This window comes from Furipterus horrens, unplaced genomic scaffold (assembly GCF_987537825.1).
Source record: "Furipterus horrens unplaced genomic scaffold, mFurHor1.1.pri manual_scaffold_9, whole genome shotgun sequence".
In the NCBI taxonomy this organism is placed as follows: domain Eukaryota; kingdom Metazoa; phylum Chordata; class Mammalia; order Chiroptera; family Furipteridae; genus Furipterus; species Furipterus horrens.
The window spans coordinates 92,478,148-92,499,069 of record NW_028327179.1 but is presented as its reverse complement, the minus strand read 5'-3'; the positions used below and the strand labels follow the sequence as shown (position 1 = coordinate 92,499,069).

General features: G+C 39.7%; 1 protein-coding gene across 3 annotated transcripts in view; it reads left to right on the top strand.

Moving 5' to 3' along the window:
• Nucleotides 1–20,922, top strand: part of DGKI (diacylglycerol kinase iota) — a 249,460-nt gene that overhangs the window by 129,287 nt on the left and 99,251 nt on the right. For all 3 annotated transcript variants that reach the window (XM_090287561.1, XM_090287559.1, XM_090287560.1), the window contains one exon: nucleotides 16,229–16,329. In XM_090287561.1, the coding sequence (XP_090143687.1) occupies nucleotides 16,229–16,329 (101 nt within the window). The remainder of the gene's footprint in view (nucleotides 1–16,228; nucleotides 16,330–20,922) is intronic.

Genomic DNA, 20,922 nt, shown 5'->3' with positions numbered 1-20,922 from the left:
GAAGGCAGAACTAGCCACAGGTTCATGAAAAGAAATGTGTGAATTGTCATATCTGACCGCAGGCTGAGGATGATTCTTATTCGGTATTCTATTGCTTCTGATAAATGAAGTCTTCCTGGTAAAGGATGAAAGTAAATTAATTTTTAAAAACATTTAAAAAATATGTTTATTGATTTGAGAGAGGAAGGAGGAGAGAGAGAGATAGAAATAGAAATAGACAGACAGATGTGATATGAGAGAGAAACATTGATTGGTTGTGTCCTGTATGTGCCCCAACCAGGGATCAAACCCACAACCTAGGTATGTGCCCTGACTAGGAGTCAAACCCCCAACCTTTTGGGGGTTTGGGATGATGCTCCAAGCAACTGAGCCACACTGGCCAGAAAAAGATAAATTAATTTTTGTTCTAAGAATAAAAGGAGTTTCACTAAGAGAAAGAGAAATCTTTTTATTATGTCTATTTTCAATGGTTCTGTTTTGGGCAAGTTTAAGAATGTTATTGTTGAGAAACTATCAGGACAGAGCCAAGAATCTTCAGTCTTCATGATGGAAGAAAACATGAATTTGTTGTAGGGGCTTTAGCATTTGCAGGCTGGCCAGGGCAGTAAACTAACTCATCCTTGAAGTTCTTCCTAAGAATTCTCTAATTCTGTTCTCCAACTTGTCACCTGAAGGGTTTTGTTTTAACATTTTCTTGAATTTATGTAATATGCTATAAGAGGCCTGTTCATTTTGTTCATTTAATATTGGCCTTTTGATTAGAAAAAACACTGAATCTGCTTTATTTAGAACCCTTTCTCTTTTCCTTTCTTCTTTCAGTAAACTCTACCCCACCCTGGACTCCATCAGGGAGTAGCAAAAACATTGCCAAAGTAGAAATGTACACATATGCCTTCATAAACTATGACTTTGACCTCTAAAATAACCAAGAGAATCCATCAGACATAGTTTGCCTCAGAATGATTTAAGCTATTGGTGGCTAACACACAAACCTTCATGAGAACTTCAGGATCAGCTTCCAGAAGAGTGCTTCATGTCTGGGCCAGAAATCTGTCTAGATTCTGATTAATGGACTGTAAGTTTTGGGTCATAGTTTCTGGATCCAAAAGTCAGTTGGGAGGGTACCAAAAGGACCCAAGCATTCCAAGGTTGTGGGTACATTTAATGCTTTTGTTATTATTATTGTATCCCTGGGTGATTGTCTTTGAGTGGTAGGATTATAGATAATTTTTAAATTGGCGTTCTCTATTTTCTGATTGATTTTAGAGAACATGCACTATTTCTATACATGGAAAAAAAGCAAAAAATAGGTTACATATTTTTTAAAAAACAGGAGAGAATTGCTAACTCCATGAAATTAAAACAAACAAACAAACAAAAGCCATCATTTGCTCACTCACAGAATCAGAAAAGGAAGCCTAGAATTAGCTTCAGGGTTTCTGAAAAGCAAAGCTCTTTGCTCTCTGAACCATCTCTCTTCTCTTCCTTCTCTCTCCCTCCCACTGACCCCTCTTCTGGATTACCTGCCTCGTGACTTCCCTTTCCGCTGTCCACAGTTTCTTGACCTTTAACCAGGCCAAAATGTCTTGCTTTCCTTTCTTTTTATGCCCCTCATCTCTAATGAGTCCATAAATCAGATAAACCAAATTGAAAACTCCGAAGAAAAGTAAGTGGGAGCTGCTTGGGCTTCATCTCATACCATTTTCCGAAGTTGAGCCCAGGCTGCAACTTGGATAATAGTTGTTCCCTCCCTGTTCTCTGTGAGTTTTCCCCAAGAGCTTTCTCACTCTGCCTGTGCTCATCCCACCCAGAGGGCCAGAGGCGTCTAGGGATTTAAAAGGAGCAGCAGGAGTGGACCAAGACTCTTAAGAGAAGTGTCTTCCTCCTTATTTTGCTCCCCCCCAACCCACAGCGCCCATGGTTGTGTTATTCTGTTTTGTGTAGTGGGGGGGGGGGGCTATATTTGTTTCTGTGATATTGACTGTATATTAACCTTTATGCATTTCAGTTTTCCAGATATATATACTTTAAATATAGTTAGTCCCTGGATGTCTATCAGCTCTGAAGTTCTGTTATGCTAAAATTCAGAGCATGACTCCAGACTCTATGACAATCTTCCCCAAAGGGATGTCAGGCATGAAGTAAGCAAGACTGGCCATGGGACATGACAGGGCCATCCTTTATCCCTAGTTCTGATCAGGGAGGCCAGGCCCTGACTGCCGCGGTCCATGTGGTATCTCACCTTGCTCTGAGCAGGACCCTTGTGGATTTTTTTTATGTAGCCAGAGAAGTAATCTGTCATTGACATCATGCTAAACACCTTGAGTTCTGATCAGATTTAACACCCTAAGAACAGTCAGTAGTAACAATGGCTATTCTTCCCATCCCATAGATGGAAGGCTGAGAATAAGAAATGTTAGAAAACTCTCCTAAGATCATAAAGTTAAGTTCAACACTCGGCCATCTGCTTTGAAGGTAGCATTTAAGCCACTGAACTCTACTGTCCATATAATCTTTGGCCATTTTCCTGTGTGTGTATGTTTATTTTCATATATACGATTGATGTATTTCAATCAAATCATACTATGTAAACTCGCCCCTTTGGAAGAAAGTGTGGAGATAATAACTTAGAATTCAATCTTGAGTGTTTCAATTGTGTAAATCTTTGGTATTAGAGTTTGCAGTTCAAGTGTTATCATAAGAAGTGACAGAATGACAAGCCCCACTTAAAAATAAGTTCTAGTACAGTTAAGGCACTTGAAGAGCATTTTAGAATTGTTGGTTATGGTGTTTGGTCTGTGAACGAGGCTTCTTGTGAAGGGTCACGCTCATGTCTACCCTGGCTGCGCAGTCCCTGTTCTTCCCTTAGTGAAGGTAAACACTTCGCAGAATCGGGTGCAGTTATGTAAGGCATGGTACGCTTAGGACTCCCTCAACACTTAAAATAAGTTGCCTTTGCTTTTAAAGTTTATTTTTAGAGGTAAATTATTCATTGTCTACGTAGGTGGAGAACCAGTCTGATGAGCCAGCACTTCTCCTATAGCAGAAGGTCACTGCAAAAGGGACGTGAATATTGACTCAGGAGTTGCTGGCCTGAGGCGCAGGGCCTAAGGTGGCTACCCTCGGGGGCAAGCAGGCAAATTAGCGGGGAGGTTTGGGGAAAGCAGACGCGCCAGGTCTATTGCACTGGACCTACGAGGGAAGTGCATTCATGAATTGGTGCTTGTTTGTTTGTTTAATCAACATATACTTTTAAACATTAAAGTTTAAAAATATGACCTTAGAAATAACAGTAATTCCATAAACACAGCAGTAACTTGTATTCTTTTAAATACTTTATTTTCCTTTGAGTCCCCTTCTACCCGCTCCCCCCAGCAATCACCACACTGTTGTCCATGACTGTGAGGGTTTTTTTTTCCTTTTTGCTCAGTCAGTAATTTTTTGTTTATATTATTCTACTTACCTTGACTTTTAGAAGGAGGAGTTGAAATTAAGGTTTGAATATCCTGAACATTGCTTTCAAGCCATCAGAGTTTTCTAAGCCAGGTTGGAATTTGGGACAGTAAAAAATTAGTTTCTTCTCTGTTTGAATCTGAATTCCTAAAAAAATTACTGTAATAAAACAACTATAGAAATACAGACTATAAAAGGAAAGAAAATGAATAATTTTGCTAATCTTCATGAGTAAAAGTTTTATTTACAAATGGACTCTCCACCCAGAAAAAAACAATCCTAAATACTTCTAAAAGTAGTCATTTTTATCTTGAGAATCACATTAAAATAGCAGTGTTATTAATGGCATTACTGCATTCAGAGAGAAAAGAAGAAATATTTCAGTTTTTATACCAGCACTGCAATAATAACTGATATTATATCCTGCCATAGAGTAAGAAGAACATATCAATAACAAAGAAATTTCAGCACATGTTTTCGGTGTTCCAAGAGGGTGTTTATTTTGGATGGTCTTGCTGAGGTGGTAATAAATTGCAATGTGCACTTCATTTGTGGAAGAACTTCAATTTAATTAAACCAATGCAATTGAGTTTTCTTCTTCTGTCATAATGCCCTGAAACACTTTTATGAAATGAAACGAGAGTACGTTTTTAAAGGTATGAAAATTCTTGTTGTTGCCAGATTTAATTAATCCTCAGTATTCATCATCACACTCTGTGTCAGAAAATGAAATTCAAAAAATGAACTCAGCAAGTTCTGAGTTGTTGCTAAAAGATCGGACTAAATAAAAGTGACATTAAGAGAATTACAAATGAAACAAAAAAGCCAGAGCTTCTTCATATGACAGATAACTGTAATTATTTTATTTTTCTTAATCATTTAGACTCTGCTTCTCTCAAGAGAAGTCATTTACATCTTCCCATTGGGACATAAACAAATCTTTTGGTGTGATGGTATTTTGTTGCCCAGGCAAAGTAAAATAATTACATGTTTCCTTGAAGAAAGGTTCTTGGCTTATGAATAGGTAAGGATATTGCTTTTGGTAGAGACATGAGCTACCTTAATAGGGTAAGTGAAAGGAGAGAAAGAAATGAGACAAGCAAAGTACCCCAAATTATTTTCACATTCTATTATAACGTTCTCAGCAGAAAGCATCTATTCCCTCTTTCTTTGAATTCCTTTTAGTTGATGTTTTTACTAGTTATTTTGTGTTTGTTTCTTCTTCAGCATCCAAGTAATTCATTAGTCTACCGCTAAGAGTATATTTTAAGGGACTTTTCCCTCAAGTTTACTATCAAATTTTACAAAGTTATTTTTGTTGATTAGTAACCGTGGTAGTGGGAGAATTGTCATGAATTTTACAAGTTCTGTTCTGGCCAGGTGTCTTTATTCTGTCTCTTCTTATATCAATAAGAAGAATGGTTCAGACAAAAAAAAAAAAAAGTCCTGTAGGCATTGGATCAGGAATTAGAGCAAGGTGATGAAAAGTTTCCACCTAGTTGGCTAACTTGCTGAGTTGGAAAGGAGACTTGGATTTGAGAAGTTTCTGATTCATTCTCCTTGGATTTCTGACAAGGAAACATGGGGTATTGGGGACACATCTGTGCTACAAGTGGGGGCCTTAGCTTTCCACCAGCCGTAGGCTGATGAATAGCAGCGCTGTAGGAGTGCTGTGATGCCATGTCTCTCTCCAGAGCCAAATGTAGCACCCCTGAATAGTCCAGACCTTGGCAAGCTGTTGTCCACCGGGAGGGAAAAATATGAGTTAAAACCTGATGGTAAAATACGAACTACCTACTGAGAAAAAACAATTTTGCAAGTGTTCTTCCTCTAATACCTAGATTTGAGGAAAGCAAAGTGCCCTTTTATAAACAATTTTTTATATAGAAAGCTAAAACCATTCAAGGAAATGTTTCTTATGCAATGCCATTCATTTGTCAGACCAATAACTTACATTTTATTTTCTTGCTTAGCCCTGGCTGGTTTGGCTCAGTGGATTGAGCGTCGGCCTGCGAGCTAAGTGTCGCTGGTTCGATCTCCCAGTCAGGGCACATCAGAGAAGGAAAACTCTGATTCCAAAAAACCTCCGCTGCCTTGCGGCATACCTCTTCAGGGGAAAGGCTAAGGGAGTAAACTCCGACAGAAAATCCGGAGCCGGAGTCCCTAAGGCGGTTTGACGTTGTAGTCAACACCGGCAACTCCTGCGGCGCACCTGAAGCCAAGCTGTATTGACTCCGTCTTTCCCTTGGATCCTTCAGCTGCGAAGAGAGGGGGGGTCTGCTGCATGGGCAACAGCAGACCCTCCATATCACCCTGCCCAGGCTCTGTAGCTTCAGCTTCACTGGAGAGGACACTCCAGCGTCATCGCAAGATGTCGATTCAACACGGGAGGAGACAGATACCGTGTCACTCCCGAGTCGGACTGCACAGCCATTCTCGGCGGTGCAGATAGACTCTTAAGAAGCTACACCATCATCTCTCGAGACGGACGGCTGCCGATGATTTTCTTGCTATAAGACAAAACGTGGAATTGTCTTCTCACCAAGTCTGTTTCCTAGGAATGCGGAGCCACTTCCACACAATTTGCACAGTAGCTGTTCAATAGGAGCACATCCTTTAATTCATACGTCCATCCTTTCTAACACCAATTGGAGTCATAACATGTCTTAACCTAAATAGATGGCCGGATTTACTTTTACTCCATCATGACTGCATGTATTTTGGCTTCTGCTCTGTTTGGTTATTTTTACTTATAAAAATTTCTAAGTTCTTAATCTTTTTTTCTGAAGGTTTATAGATGAAATAAGTTAAATATTTTTAAATGACATGTAACCCTGGTATTTTTGTAAAAATATTTTTTAATGTTACACATAGACACCTGCTCAAATACCACCATTTGATTCATCAAAGTTTTTAGTTACTGGAAGAGCACATATACCAGTAGTTGTAAGCCTACTTTTAGTGTCTGCATTGATATACATGAAAGGTCACAGATTTTTTTTCTTCTGTAAAATGACACTTTTTGAACTATGCAAATCCCAACACTTTTTCCAGCCTCTTTCGCAGAAAAGAAAGTCAATTTCCTTATCAGTTGCAAATAAGACCAGGATAGTACAATAGCTTTTGATTACAAACCCAAGTGAAGATTTTTAGCATTGTAAATAGCAGAAAATATAAGGCTTTCTCTTTGATACATTGAACTTGAAACCTGAAATAAAAAGAAAGTCTTTCTTTGTGAGCACATAAGATCTGAAGCCATTTAGATGGCCCAAGAGTGACATTATTCTGTTGTGTCTCATTGGTTCGAGCCCAGTGGTTCCTTATGCCATTGGAGGTAGTGATTAACGGTCCACTCTACAATCAGAACAGCAAATGAATTCTCCATGCTTTTGCAGCTGTGGTACTAATGGTAGCTCGTGTTAGTGTTTTATGATGGCATCGTTAGTCATTTGTAATAACTAGGAAACCTCCAGTACATGGCCTTACTTCATAAAGTGGCGGTGCTTTGGGCCTGGTGTAGTGAAAGACGGCTTGAGTTACTTGTCCCATTCCATCTGTTCAGAACTGTTCTTCATGTCAGCCATTTGAATGTGCAGAATTCTATGAAAATGCATGTTCCCTCTACCTCTAATTTCCATCCATCCTTATTTCCTGTGATATTTACTTTCTTTGCCTTTCATCATCATACTTGTCTAATTTTAATACTCTTTAAGACAAAAATGCATAAAAAGAGTGTAAGAACTTAAGACACAAAACTCCTATTCTAAAAGACTTTTTTTCTAAAATATTCTTATCCCTAGATACCAATTTATCAACTATTAGGACAGGAGACTCTGCTTTCATGAGATTTAAATCCATAGATGGTATTGAATGACAAGTTAGCAATTCTCCATTCATAGGAACCAGAAGCAAGCCAGAGAATCAACCCATACATCAGGGTAGCATACCAATAACAATTATGCATCTTCAGTGATAATGCATGAGCATCGAGATTATTTTCTAGTTGTTGGTTTTAGTAATGGGATCAAATTTGTTTTTTGAACCAGCGTCTGTTGAGTGCTCCCCATCCTGGCCAATTACATATTACCACTCACAATTAGATAGGAAGAAAAATGTCATCAGTTGCCATGAAAAATAATTTTTTCTCATTGAAAATTTCGCAAGTCCCCATGGGAAGTAGAATAGCTCATCACATGTTCAAAACCTCGTGATTAGCATACATTGTGGGAAATGTAAAGATAAGCATCTAATGTATAGCTTGGTTGCTTGTTTCAAAGAACTCATGATTTAATGGGGGCGGGGGAGAATGGACAAGATTCTGCCGGGATGACATGTACATGTCACATAGTCTGCAGAGCGATGAGGGCATGAATGGATGCGGGAGCACAGTGAGGTGTGAGCAGGGAGCAGCTTGGTCTGTGGGGGTTTTAGTGAAGAGGGTAGAGAAGCGTACAGATTTGAAAGATATTTAGAGGAGGCTGAAATGCAGGGGAGGGAAAGAAGGAACAGATGGAAACGTAGTTGTGAAACCAGGAGAGTGTTTTGAGCTCAAGTCCAAGATAGAAAACAAAAGAAGAGCTTTCAGGAACAGGGAGTTAACCACAGTGTGGAAAGCTGCTGTGAAGGAGGAATTAGGGGGAGAACTGGGAGGAGGGTTTAATATGCACAAATAGAAGGAAAGGAGAACGTGAAGAGTCTGCATGGTCTTACGGAGCAGACGCCGAGAGTCCATGCATGGCTGGAAACATAAATCTGTAATTCTGGTGTCTTGTGACATTAAGTGTATGTGGGGTGGTTCAACCGAAAAGTCTCAGAATTGATGACCGAGTCAACAAATGCTTTGAAAATCACTGTCCTCCCCGCCCCCCAAAAAAAGAGTGGTCAAGAGAATTTGAAACGTTTATCAAGGCTATTAGCCTGTTCCTTTTTCTTTAAAGCATTTCTCTAACGCTCTCCCTGTTGAGTGGCTTTGCAATGGCACCGAGAGAACCCAGTACTGATTCTTCACCTTCCCTCCTCCTTCACGTGCAGGGACCCAGATACCCAGCAGAGGAGACAGTCTCTGATAACCACACACTAATTTCGTTCTGCATATTCATTTATTACAGTTTCAGAAGCATAAATATTTATTGCAGATTTTGATGGAAGCATGAAAGTGTGCATTTCTGTGTGTATTTAAAAATCTTCAAAAAATCTTACGGTTATGTTTTGTTTCAACCGATGATGTACAAGTCTTTTGCTCTTTGATACTTACAGCCTACTTTTAATCTGTGAGCCATTAAGTCTGCAAATGTTTCTTTGATAGGTGACAGTTCCAGTGCATAGAGTGTACAATCTTTCGCCATCAGTGCCTGTGGCTGATTGTCTCAGTGATTTAAACCCAATTTTAACCCATAAACAGAAACCATGGAGAGAGAGCATTAGATTCCTTAGGAAGAATTTGCAAATGCTTAGAGCAGTTTGAACAAAGGACAGGGGACCTCACTCCTGTACCTCACTTTTAGGTGAGGATCAAACAGAGACTGAGCAGCATTTGGAAGAGGCAGTCTTAGAGGAATACAGAACCAGATGGAGTAGCAAATATTGAATTAGATAACATCTAAGATCGCTCCCAACCCTTTAATGCCTTAACTCTGTTATCTTACTGGAGATCTGGAGGGGATGGCAGTCTCAGATCATCTGTAAGCTATGAAGTATTAGCCACTTCGTAAATGGATTCTAAAAAAGCTGAGAACTGACTCAACTTCTATCACAAATGAATTAACCTTTAAAGGTACTTTCTCTAGAAAACCATGTTATGTTGGGCAACGGCAGCTCATGATTGGCTGCTTCTTCTTTGATTTTGGTTTTTATCTTTGGTTCCAAATTCACAAAGTCCTTTTCAACTTATTTCAGATCCCTGAGGCATGTTTCTCTACTCTAGGAAGAAGGCAATGAAATTATTAGAGTTTTGGCTGAACTCAGCAGATATCTAAAATCCATTTCAAATCTCTGTTCAGAAGCCTTGATCTAATTTGGTTTTATTGTTCAACGTAAAGAGGCCCACTTGGATGTGTTGTTTCTTTTTTTTTTTTTTTTTTTGGATGTGTTTTGGATAGGTTATATTCAGTAGCATTTTGAAAATATCCCAGGGTAAATTGTAGCAATTTCTAGGAAGTTGCTAAAGGAAGGCATTGAGTATAATTACTTTTAAACAAAGCGCAGCTTGATAGCTGATAAAAGAATGTGTTGGTAGATGTTTCTGGTTTCCTGTTCTTCAATTGAAGGTAGGGCTGTCCTGAAATGGTTTCTATACTGTTCTGGAAGGGACATCTGCCCTTTGGACATTCTTTCCTCTTTCTTTTTAATATTTGTGTGAATCCTACTAGAGAAGATGTGAAGGAGCCCGAGACCATGATCCAGAGCGGATTTACCTTTGGATCTAGGTGGAAAAGGGCAGAAATGAACAGCCAAATCAGGGTTTCCCAAGGACTCACAAAGAGAAAGCCCCTAGTAAACAGGACAGAGACATCCCCATGGCAAGCTGTGCTGTAGCCTCAGGGCCATATGGACTTTGCGCATTTCATTCATTTAATTGTTCCAAAACAGTTATTGTAAACAGCAAACTGTCAGGCTCTATTTTAGGTGCTGGAGCTGCAAAGAGGAGAAAGAAGTAGTGTCTCATGCTATGAATTCATAGCAGAAATCAATATTTTAATCGAAGTCCATTCATAAAATAAGGGTCAGTCCAAACGAATTTTACTAAAGATTAGTAGAGCCATACTTTATTATGTCTAGCTTATGATCAGGTAGAACCATACAGTTACATCACTGGAAAGAAATTAAAGCAACTTATTTCTGTTATGATTAAATCTGGCCTCAAGGGAAAAAGGCAGACAGCCTTGCAAAGGAAAACCTTTATATTTATAAGAGTGACAAATGCCTGGTTAAATCATAGGCCATCATAAAAATCAATGAGGCCACATAGTGTTTGAAGTGGCAGCTCTTACACTGAACCATTTAAGAAATGCTAATGAAAATAAGATATTCATAAGTAACAAATGTAGAATAAGCATATACTGTAACTTTAAGGGTCTCCTCTGTAACATGCATTAGGATTTATGTTCTTAATATCTTTCAGTGCGCTATCTTGCAAACACTCACAGTCCCTGCTTCCATTCCCATCTAACAGGCTACAGATGTTACGTAGCTCTGAGGCTTGCCCCCCTAGCCACGTCAACACGCACTTCTCCTGCTAAGATTTGAGATTGACCAGCTAGTGTTTAGAGCTGAGACTCTAGTTTCTGTTATGATGTGATTATCCAGGACTGAATGAGAAAAAAAGTGGGATTTGTGGAAACTGACAAAGCATCAGGATGCTAGTAATAGTAACAACAACACTATATTATTTTTGAGGAGGGTAAGGGGGATAAATGGTGACGGAAGGAGCCTTTACTTGGGGTGGTGAACACACAGTACAGTGTACAGATAATGTGTTATAGAATTGTACACCCGAAACCTATATAATTTTTTTAAGCAATGTCACCCCAATGAATTTAATAAAAAGTGTGTGTGTGTGTGTGTAATTTTTGAGCACTTACTGCTTACCAGAAATGAGAGGAATGTGTCTTCTCACACACTACTCCCTGCATTATTTGTTTTCTTTCAGCTTCTTTGCAACTCTAAGTGCTTATTTTAAAATTTGAAATTTTCAATTACAGTTGACATTCAATATTCTATTAGTTTCACATGTATAACATAGTGATTAGAGATTAATATAACTCATAAAGTGATCACCGTGATATTTCTAGTACCCATTTGACATCATACATACTTATTACAATATTATATACTCCCTGTGCTTTACTTTTTACATCCTTGTGACTGTTTTTATGACGGGCAATTTGTATGTCTTAAAAAACTGCAAAATGGAACTGTTGTTACATTATTATCATCCATTTCATTTTTAGATCAGAAAATGGTTTAGAACTGGTAACATCGGTGTTCATAATGTCAGGCATTAATTGTCAGTTCAAATTGGAACTAAAATCTTTCTGACTTTACATCTTGCTTTATGTACTGTAATACTATCTTAGCATTAGGGGTATTACTCCAAGGTGGTTCATGTTTCCAGTGAGAAGCAGGGATAATGTGGCCTCAGTTGTCTAGAAGTGTCTCTGGGGAGCAAAAGCACCCAGCTCATCCCCTTTGTCCCTCAAGGGTGTCCATGCAGAAGAGATGGGAATGGAGGAATCTATTATCAGCCTGAGAGAAACAGTGTGTAGTAAAGAAATTGATCAAAAGAATGATGACATTTGAAGGCATAAGGGGGAAATGGCCCCTAATGGACAGAAAGTCTCCCGCAGGAGAGGAGAGAATAATGAGAGTTAGGGATAAACTGAACAGCAGTGAGAATTCAGGTTTTGTCTTGATGGGACCCCACTCCCTGCAAGGGAACAGGTGTGCATAATGTGGATAGGGAAGTCGTGGTCTAAAGATTTTGGAGGCCCACCTGAGTGACTATAATAAGAGGTGTTCTTATGGCTCTTGAGAAAGTCGTCATGGGGGACAATGGAGAGTTAAGGTCAGAGCCATGAACTTCCACTGTGCCCAAGGTCAATCTAGATGTTTCAGAGAAAATGAATGAGAAGGTGACAGTTTAAGGTCACTGCCCAGTTTCAGAGGTCGTTCACAAGTTGCTGAGTTCCCTTGAGACCCTTGAGAGGTTCCCCTGAATGTCAGGTTTAGAACCCGTAATACAGAGCTCACGTCAGGATACGAGTAGCTTGTGGTAGGGGTTGGCATGGAGGCAAATGTACGTTTGCCCAGGTTGTTAGTTTCTTCTATGCTCAGCTAACTTCCTTGGCAAATTCAATTTTAGAAATCTAACAGCAGTGCTGTTCCCCAGACTGCAAGGAGCACCTTTGTCATCTCCCACTGCAGTCAGCCATTAATGGGACACTAATATAGGTTGACATAAAGGGACATGGCTGAATTACTTGGCCTTCACTTCATCTCGGTGTACTTTTTCTCCCTGTGGTCTAGTTTTCTCTTTTCATGGAATTGATTGCCCTGTAAAATACCAGGTGGGAGAAGACCCAGATGAATCATGACACCTGCCAGGCTAGACAATATTCTGCCAGAAGAAGCCCAACAGTTTGTCACAAGTGTCTAGGGAGGTTCCTGTATGTGTTTAAACCTCTCCCAATTCCTGGCTTTAGCAGATGCTATGGCTTATTGGGCAGAACCTTCTCTGAGAGCAGGATCTTCAGAATAATAATCAGACTGATAATAACTAACATCTATTGAGCAGTTATAATATGCCAGACAGTTTTCTAAGTGCATCACCTGTATTGACTCATTCAATTCTTATAATATTCCTTTGAGGTAAATACTGTTACTGTCTCTTTACCCGTGAGGAAACTGAAGCACAGAGGTTCCTGGTTAAGCAGTAAGTAGAACTTTCCTTCAAATCCTAGCAATCTGGCTTGGAATCAGAGCTGCCTCCCTTAGCTACCGTTTACACGGGGGTGCAGAATAATTCAAAGGCATTTTCCATCCCGGACTCCATGATTGAAAGTCCTAATGTTTGCTGATGGGCCTCATCTACGGCAACATTTGATAGCAGGCCAAATGCAAGGTACCCTGACCAGAAAACTATGTTTAAGCAAGCTACTGCTGGTAGGAAAGGGGGATGTGCTGTCGGCAGAAGATGGGAGCTGAGAGCAAGATGGTGAATGTGTAGGAAGGTGGGTGGGGAGAGTCTCTCTTTCCTTCTATCTTGCTCGGCTGGTCATTCTGGACATGAAATGAGATGATACATGAGTTCGTGTGGGGCTCTATTCAAATGCTAGTTCCTATTGTGCATCCATGGTGTGCCACCCGTAAGTCAGGGAGATTGGTGGGCGGCCATGGCTGGGGAGGCAACAGTGCGTGGTTGGAATTGGTGGGTACAGATGAGAGGCAGGGAGGTAGAAGGGTGTGGAGAGGGAACAGGTGCTGATGGACCTGATAAAGGTGATGCACACTTGTTAGCCTGTGGGGAGCTCCCTGGGGGAGGGGTACAGTCATTCTCTGAATATTCTTTGCCAATCTGTTGCTATTGCTGTAGCCAGGTCTTAGTCCTGGTAGCTTCAGCCCGCAGGAGAAGAGCTCACGGCCAGTAGATCTGCTGTTATCTCAAATATTGTATAGGGAGAGATCTTTCAACCTCTGCCCTCCCCGCTCCCCCATTACAGAGTATGATTCTGTGGTTCCATCTTCCCTCTAATCTGCTATACTTGCAGGAAAATATTTACTAATTACAGTCTATGAAGGTCACTGGGGTGAACTTGGAAATAAAAAGATCAGACCCCTCTTTATTTCTAGATAAGCATTTGGTATGAATGCTGTATCATCACTCTATTAATCAGTGAAAGTCTCCTCTATCAACTCACATTTAATACCTAACACTCTGTTATAGTGCTTATTTTTACTCTTGTCCTGAGATACCATCATTCATTTACATATTGACATACTTTAAAAATAATTATATTATTTTTCTAAAAACAATGATACTCAATGTAAAATACTCCCCAAATGCCATCATGTGGAGAGAACCACTTGGGACCAGCTGGTTGAACATTTTCTCCAGACATTTCTCTCTATATATGAACTTCAATGTTCCACAATTTATGTGAAGATTATGCCATGTATAATTTTCCACCACTTTTTTTCACTTCACAGTATGTTATTCTCAGACTTTTCCCTAGATAAACATCGATCTACACAACTCACGTATAATGTTTGTCCAGCGGTCTCTTGTATGGATGCACCACGGTTTGCTAAACCACCCCCGTGTTGATTGTTTATTGATAATGAAAAGACTGAGCACCACACTGAGATCATCTGACTGGTAATCCAGGCTCTATATGGCCTTGCTGTAAAATCCATGGGATTCTTGGCATCGTACAATGTAAGGAACATGAAACCGTTGAGTGGACAGTCCAAGGCTCTGCTCCCACCTCTGCCACTTATTACCTATGGGACCATAAAATGACTTTCTCCCTCTGAACCTGTTTCTCTACCTATAAATGATGTTGTGGTTATGCATGATATTTAAAGTCTGTTCTACTAATTTATAAATTGCGGTCAAACCACACATCCCATCACAACCTAAATATTTATGTCAGTTTCATTTCTGAGCGCCTGTCAATGTCCAGCACAATGCCCAATACAGAGTGGACACCCAACTAACATGCTTTGACTGGGTGGACCAATGCAAGTGCTGATTTTGGCTTCTCAACTTTCCCCCAGAAACATCCTTCTTATGGTTTAAGGTTGGCTTAATTTTTAATTCAGTAAACCTCAGACATTTTTATCTGTCCACCATCTCTCTTTAGAACTTATGCACTTATACCTAAATGTGTGTGTGTGTGTGTGTGTGCGTGTGTGTGTGTGTTTGGGGAGAGAACTATGTATGGATATACACGTATATCTACATACGGATGTAATATGTTTTGGGGGGCATGGGGTGAGTACAGTGAGAATCTGCTTGGAGAGAGTTAACTATACTTTGCCCTAAAATGTGGTTTGAGACAAGAGAATTAGATCAAATTATTTTTTCTTTACCTCTTCCAGAGTTGCAATGAAATTAAATGTGTGTGTAGATGTGTGTGTGCTTGAGGTGGGAGTAGCGGTATTCTGACAATATTTTTAATGTATCACTTCTTTCTTCTATCCAGCCTTTCCTTCTCTCCTACTCCTTCTCTCCCTTTCTCCCTCCTTCCCTTATTGAAATAAATTAAAGAGTAATGCTATTCTTTCTACTGTAGTCAATGGTTACTTTTATTCCATAATATAAGAAAGGAGAAGCAATCCTCCATTTGAGAGCATTCTCTGAACCAATGAAATCTAAGTATAGGATAATATTGAAGGATGAGTGGAGATTGTGTTATATTCTTATATTAATATATTGATCCATAATGGTGATGATGAAAAATAAATCATTTCACTCAACTAACCTTCATAATTAAACCATTTAGAAAATATTACTTAAGAACATCCAAGGAATCCAGGTAAAGACATTGTGACGATGAACAGGATGCTTCAGAAAGTTTGGTGCTACCTCTTTTATTGTTAATATTCTGAATTAGTATGGATTGGATTCTTTTAAAATGAAATCCATACTTCATTCCCTTCCTGGAGAAAGGACATTGCACAAATTTTCTATTTTTCTCTTTATTTCTGGTGCTCAGAGTCGCTACCACAGGCAGCATTTACGGCGACACGTTTTGACTGAGAGGTGCCCTCGGAGACTAATGAGGTGTCTAGAGCTATTTCAGTGTCAGACCTGTGCTTTGAGGATCCTTGCTTGCTTTTCATAGTTTTTCTGTCTCTTCTGAGGGTCGGATTGCCATGTTTGGCTGTTAGGGCATATTTGCCCAGAGCATTTCTTCGCCCCTGTACGCCACTGCTCACTGTTTCAGATTTGCTGCGTGTAATTTATCGTGGACCAAACACATGATCTTATTAGCATTTTGACTAAGTTAATAGCAAACATCATATGAGTGGTCTTCAGAAGCTTTGCCTGCTTATTTCCATGTTCTTAGCCTAAATTTCAGAAACCTGAGGTTTCTGGAGGAGTGTTCTCCATATAATTGCTATAGTCTGGTAAAGACCCCGCAGTTCTGCTTTGAATGTGAACTTCTTCTTCTAAAGCATGAAGAGAGGACATCGCCTTTAGTCCCTCCAGGTGCCTCTGATTCCCAGTTCCACCCTCTCCTTTTTGTCTGACTGTGCGGTTCTTGTTTTGCAGTCCCCAGTCTGTCCCAGACCGCCTGCGGATCCGCGTGAACAAAATCAGTTTGCAAGACTATGAAGGATTCCACTATGACAAAGAGAAACTCCGGGAAGCTTGTAAGTTGGAAGTGCCTCCTTGATTTCATGTGACCTGCCTGTCTTCAGCTTCTTGGTCCTCCTTGGTTTGATGGATAGATTCATCTTGTATCTGAAAACTGTGGTTAGGGAAGTGAAGGGAAGGGAGGAAGTAACATGTGAACCCCGAGTGATGATACATAGGCTGAAGAAAATGGAACTGGAAAACGGAATAAAATTATTCTGCTCAAGATGCCACGTTAAGACCTCTTGGTTTATTAACCACTTGAGTCTCAGCTTTACCTAAAATGAGAACACAGACCGTTGGTCACATCACATGGTATAGTAACAACCAGAAAATTCTTCAGAGAGCACATGTGTCTTTCTGGAAGCTGGCATTACTAAATACTGTCCTCATTCTTCACACAAGTGTGACAGAGTTATTTGGGAAGACACGTCCAATGCTTCTAGCTATTATGTGATGCACAATGTCAAAGAAAGGCCCACCAGATACTCAATGTCATGATAAATGTCACGATACATCAGTGTCATTTATGATGTGCCATTATTTCTAAAATCTTAAATTGGGTCGACATATGAACTGTTTCTCCATGTTCATGTTTTCTATCTACTTCCTTACATATAGAACTAAATTTTAGTTCATCGCATCTGCCCTTTAGTATTTATTGGGCACTTTTTAGATTTAAGTCACTATTTTAGGTCCCTGTCTATGTCATGAGAGATGAGAAAACTGGGTAAAGTAGCCCAGAAGATGAGACCACAGGTGTTTTAGATGTTAGGGACCTGGGCTCCCCCATAATTATGGGGGTCAAGAGTCAATTGTAGTGAAGTCAGAGAAGATCAGGGCCAGTGTCCAAGGACACAGGCAGGGATGCCACCAGAAAGAAAGGACTCGCGTACAGAGCCAGTGATTTATGCACTAAATCTCCAGACTCGCTCCAGGCTTGCACCTGCCTGGAGCTGTAGCAGATGCAAATAGTTAAAACAGGCAAAGATGGAGCAGAGGCAGCATCCTTGAGATAATGACTTCCAAGCTCCGATTCCTGAACCCGTGATCTGGAGTCAGGTTTGGTGGCTGGAAATCCTGAAGTCCAGGGACACTCTCAGGCGTGGGTGCAGGGACTTTTGGATCTGGAGGTGGCAATGCACAAGGATCCATTTCCACGGCAGGCCAGTCGCCTGCGAGGGAATTCGGTGTGAAGTCACTGCCTCCTCACTTCTCTCTGCTGCTTCAGCTTCCTCGGCCCTCTTGGTTCTTTTCCTTTAGTTTCTCCCCTGCCTTATCGCTCTGTCCTTCCCTCTCATTTTCTTTGGTAGGAAAGTTGGAGACGGAGAAGGAGTAATTCCCTGAACTTCTGCGTTCCCCTCTTCTATGAATGACAGGTTGCATTTTCTAATGTAAATGAGATTGCAAGTGACAGACTAGCACAAAATCTAATTGAATGTAGAACATGATGGACACACATGGTGGCTATGGGAGGTGTAGGTACAAGATAAACAAAACTTTCAGAGGTTACTGATGGTAAAGAATCATGTTTTATGTTCTTTATTGACTCAAACTTCTAAACAAACAGATTACAATTTTTGAAAAATAAAAAAAGAGAACGGGATCTCAAGTGAGTACTGTTCTGCAGCTTACCGTCTGAAGAAAGTCACTTGGGAGTGGGGAAGCATTTGGAATTTTTGCCTTATCTGCAGATTCCAGTGACGGGTTTTTCTCTCTTCTCTATGCATTATCTGTCCATCGTTGCTGGAGGGAGTTGTGAGTTGAGCTTTTACAAGAAGATGACATTCCTTGGCAGGTGCTTTACTTACTCATCTTACCTGATAAAACTTCTGTGTACGGAAACTTCCTATTGGTGTAAACTTAACCTAACAAATGCAGTAGTGTCTTTGAGACCCAAAGGAACAAGGAAACACAGAGTAAATCAAGGGATGACCTCATTCTAAAGATCTGACTTTAAAGAACATATTATATTAATCAGAAGTAAAGGTGGCCAACTCAGTCATCCTGCTTTGATATACGGGGATGATGCCTCTCTCTTGTGCTTGCTCAGGAAAGTTTGTCCTTTGGGGTTATTACTTGTTTCTTATCCTCTTTTGCTCAGCTTCAACTTTTGCAACTAAGCACAGATTCGTGGGAAGACTGGCAGAGGTCAAGTAGAAAGGCAAAAACCAGTTCAAGTCTATAGGTGATATACATGCCAAAATTGGTATCTTATTTTAGAAGCATTAATTAAATGAAATTCATAGGGAACATCTACATAAAAGGGATTCTAGGAATGTACTAGCCTGCATCCCAGAAGGAAAAAAAAAAAGTGAATCCTCTTAGGTTATTTATTTATTGTCAACATTCAAAGTCTAAACTAGAGCAGTACTGTATTACTGGATTTAAAAAATTAGTTCCTTTCTTGATGATGCACTCAGTGATTCATCCAGGCATCGTGGACTGTTTGCCATCACTGTTGAGTAGAATCTGGCTCATGTGTCTGGATCATTATTTATATTACATTACAAATGGAATGTTTGTTGTCTAACAAAGCCCTGCTTCCGTCTGTGAGGCAGGACTCCTTCGTGATTACAGGACGGCAGCCCTCTTCTTGCCTTGCTTATTTTAGCTTATAAGTGGATGACTATGCTATTTCAATACATTTTTTCCCCTTTCATTTAGCCCCAACTCACCTTGGGGCATTCACCCTAAAATAATAGCACAAAAAGGTTATTCTTTGCCAATCCCTCCCTCAGCTCTTGCTGGTAAATTTCAGACTTACTTAAAAACAACTAAAGTCTTACTCACTGGATTTATGAATTATTAATCCTCAAGATAATGGTTAGCATGTCCAAGTGAGGAAAGTCTCTTTGCCTTCAGAGGTAGAACATAAAGAGAAAGTGGCCATGTTAAAAAAAATTCTTAAATTTATAATAATGACAGCAGAGAATTATAATCTGAATAAAGTACCTTAAAAAGTCCATAATAAAGGATGTAATTATGCAGTTGTTGTGCCCCAAGACAGGCTGCTCCAAACTACCCCACAGTAGCATATTGATTATTTTGAATTAAAGTTACTTAAGAAACAGCCAGGATAAGGAAAATGCTGACCTCTCCATTCCCCGAAAAGAAGGAGAGAAATCTCCCATGCAAAAGGAGCTCTCTTGGGACCTTGAGTCAGAGAGTTTTCTTACCATGGGATTTAAAGAATCCAGAGCCGAAGAGGCTATATAAACAAACCCTGGTGCCTCCTCATTAATTTCCTACCCAGGCCTAGACTTTGTTTAGGTTCCTCACAAATCAGTGCCCAAAGCTGCTTAGATTCCTCTCTGACAAACACAAACTCTGAGGTCCTGTCAATTCTTCACAAATTATTGCTTTGTCTAAAAGTATAAAAAGGTGCCTGGTTCAGTCATTTCTTTGAACCTCATTTTGGGACTGCTCTATCATATTATAACCATCCATGCATATATATTAAGTTTTTTTTCTCTCCTGTTAATCTAGCCTTGTGTCAATTTTATTAGTTTATTATTAGTCTAGCTGTAGGAACTCAAAAAGTTTAGGAGGGTGGGAATTTTTCCCTTTCCCTGACATAGTTTAGATAAAGGATAGTTGGTTTTGAAAATCTGTTATGTTTCTAACTTTAAAAAAGTTTCATTGATATACGACATATATACATATTTATTTTTAAAATAATTTGTTTATTTGTTCGTTTATTTATATGTTTTTAGAGAGAGGGGAAAGGAGAAAGAGAGGGAGAGAAACATCACTGTGTGGTTGCCTCTCACTCACTCCCCCAACTGGGGACCTGACGTGCAACCTAGTCATGTGCCCTGACTGGGAATCAAACCAGTGACACTTGGCTCGCAGGCCAACGCTCAATCCACCGAGCCACAGCAGCCAGGGCCTGATATACGACATATTTTTTATATCAAGAATAACTTGATACTGGCTAAGATTTAACTCTATCTCATATATACTATCTAAATTTTACTTCCAGCATTAGCTTACTCTGCACTTTTGAATTGCTGTGATAATTCTTATAAGTCTAAGGCTTAAAACGCAAAAGCAAAAACCAATTTAGAACTAACTGAAAATAGATGTAGCCTATAAAGGTAGGAAAAGACTAATATTTGTTGTATATCAAATATAATCTTTAACACACTTTTATATATATTAGCTCAGGATAATGGGTATTATCTGGATATTTATAGTGTATATAATATATATTATCTCAGTATATTATCTCTGGTAAAGACTAATGATATTGTAATGGAATTTCCCTGTCTTTTGTTTGGTGAGTTAGAAGAATCAGAAATGTTTGTGTTTAAATCTCAGTTGCAACCTTGACAAAACAATTTCTGTGATGACCAAATATCTCATCTCTAAAATGAGAATATAATTACAACCTCATAGACTGCTGAGGGTTAAAGGTAGTCTTGTATTTGAAACTCCTTGTGCAAAATCTGGCACATTTAGCGTGCTCTCCAAAAACGGTGGCTAGGATTGCGGTTGCTGTGGCTAATGACACGCTGCTGTCTGTCCCACTGTTCCTTCATTTCAGGTCCAAAACGCAGGCTCAGAGCAGCTGACCTCTTCTCCACGTATCTCTCACCTCAAAGTGC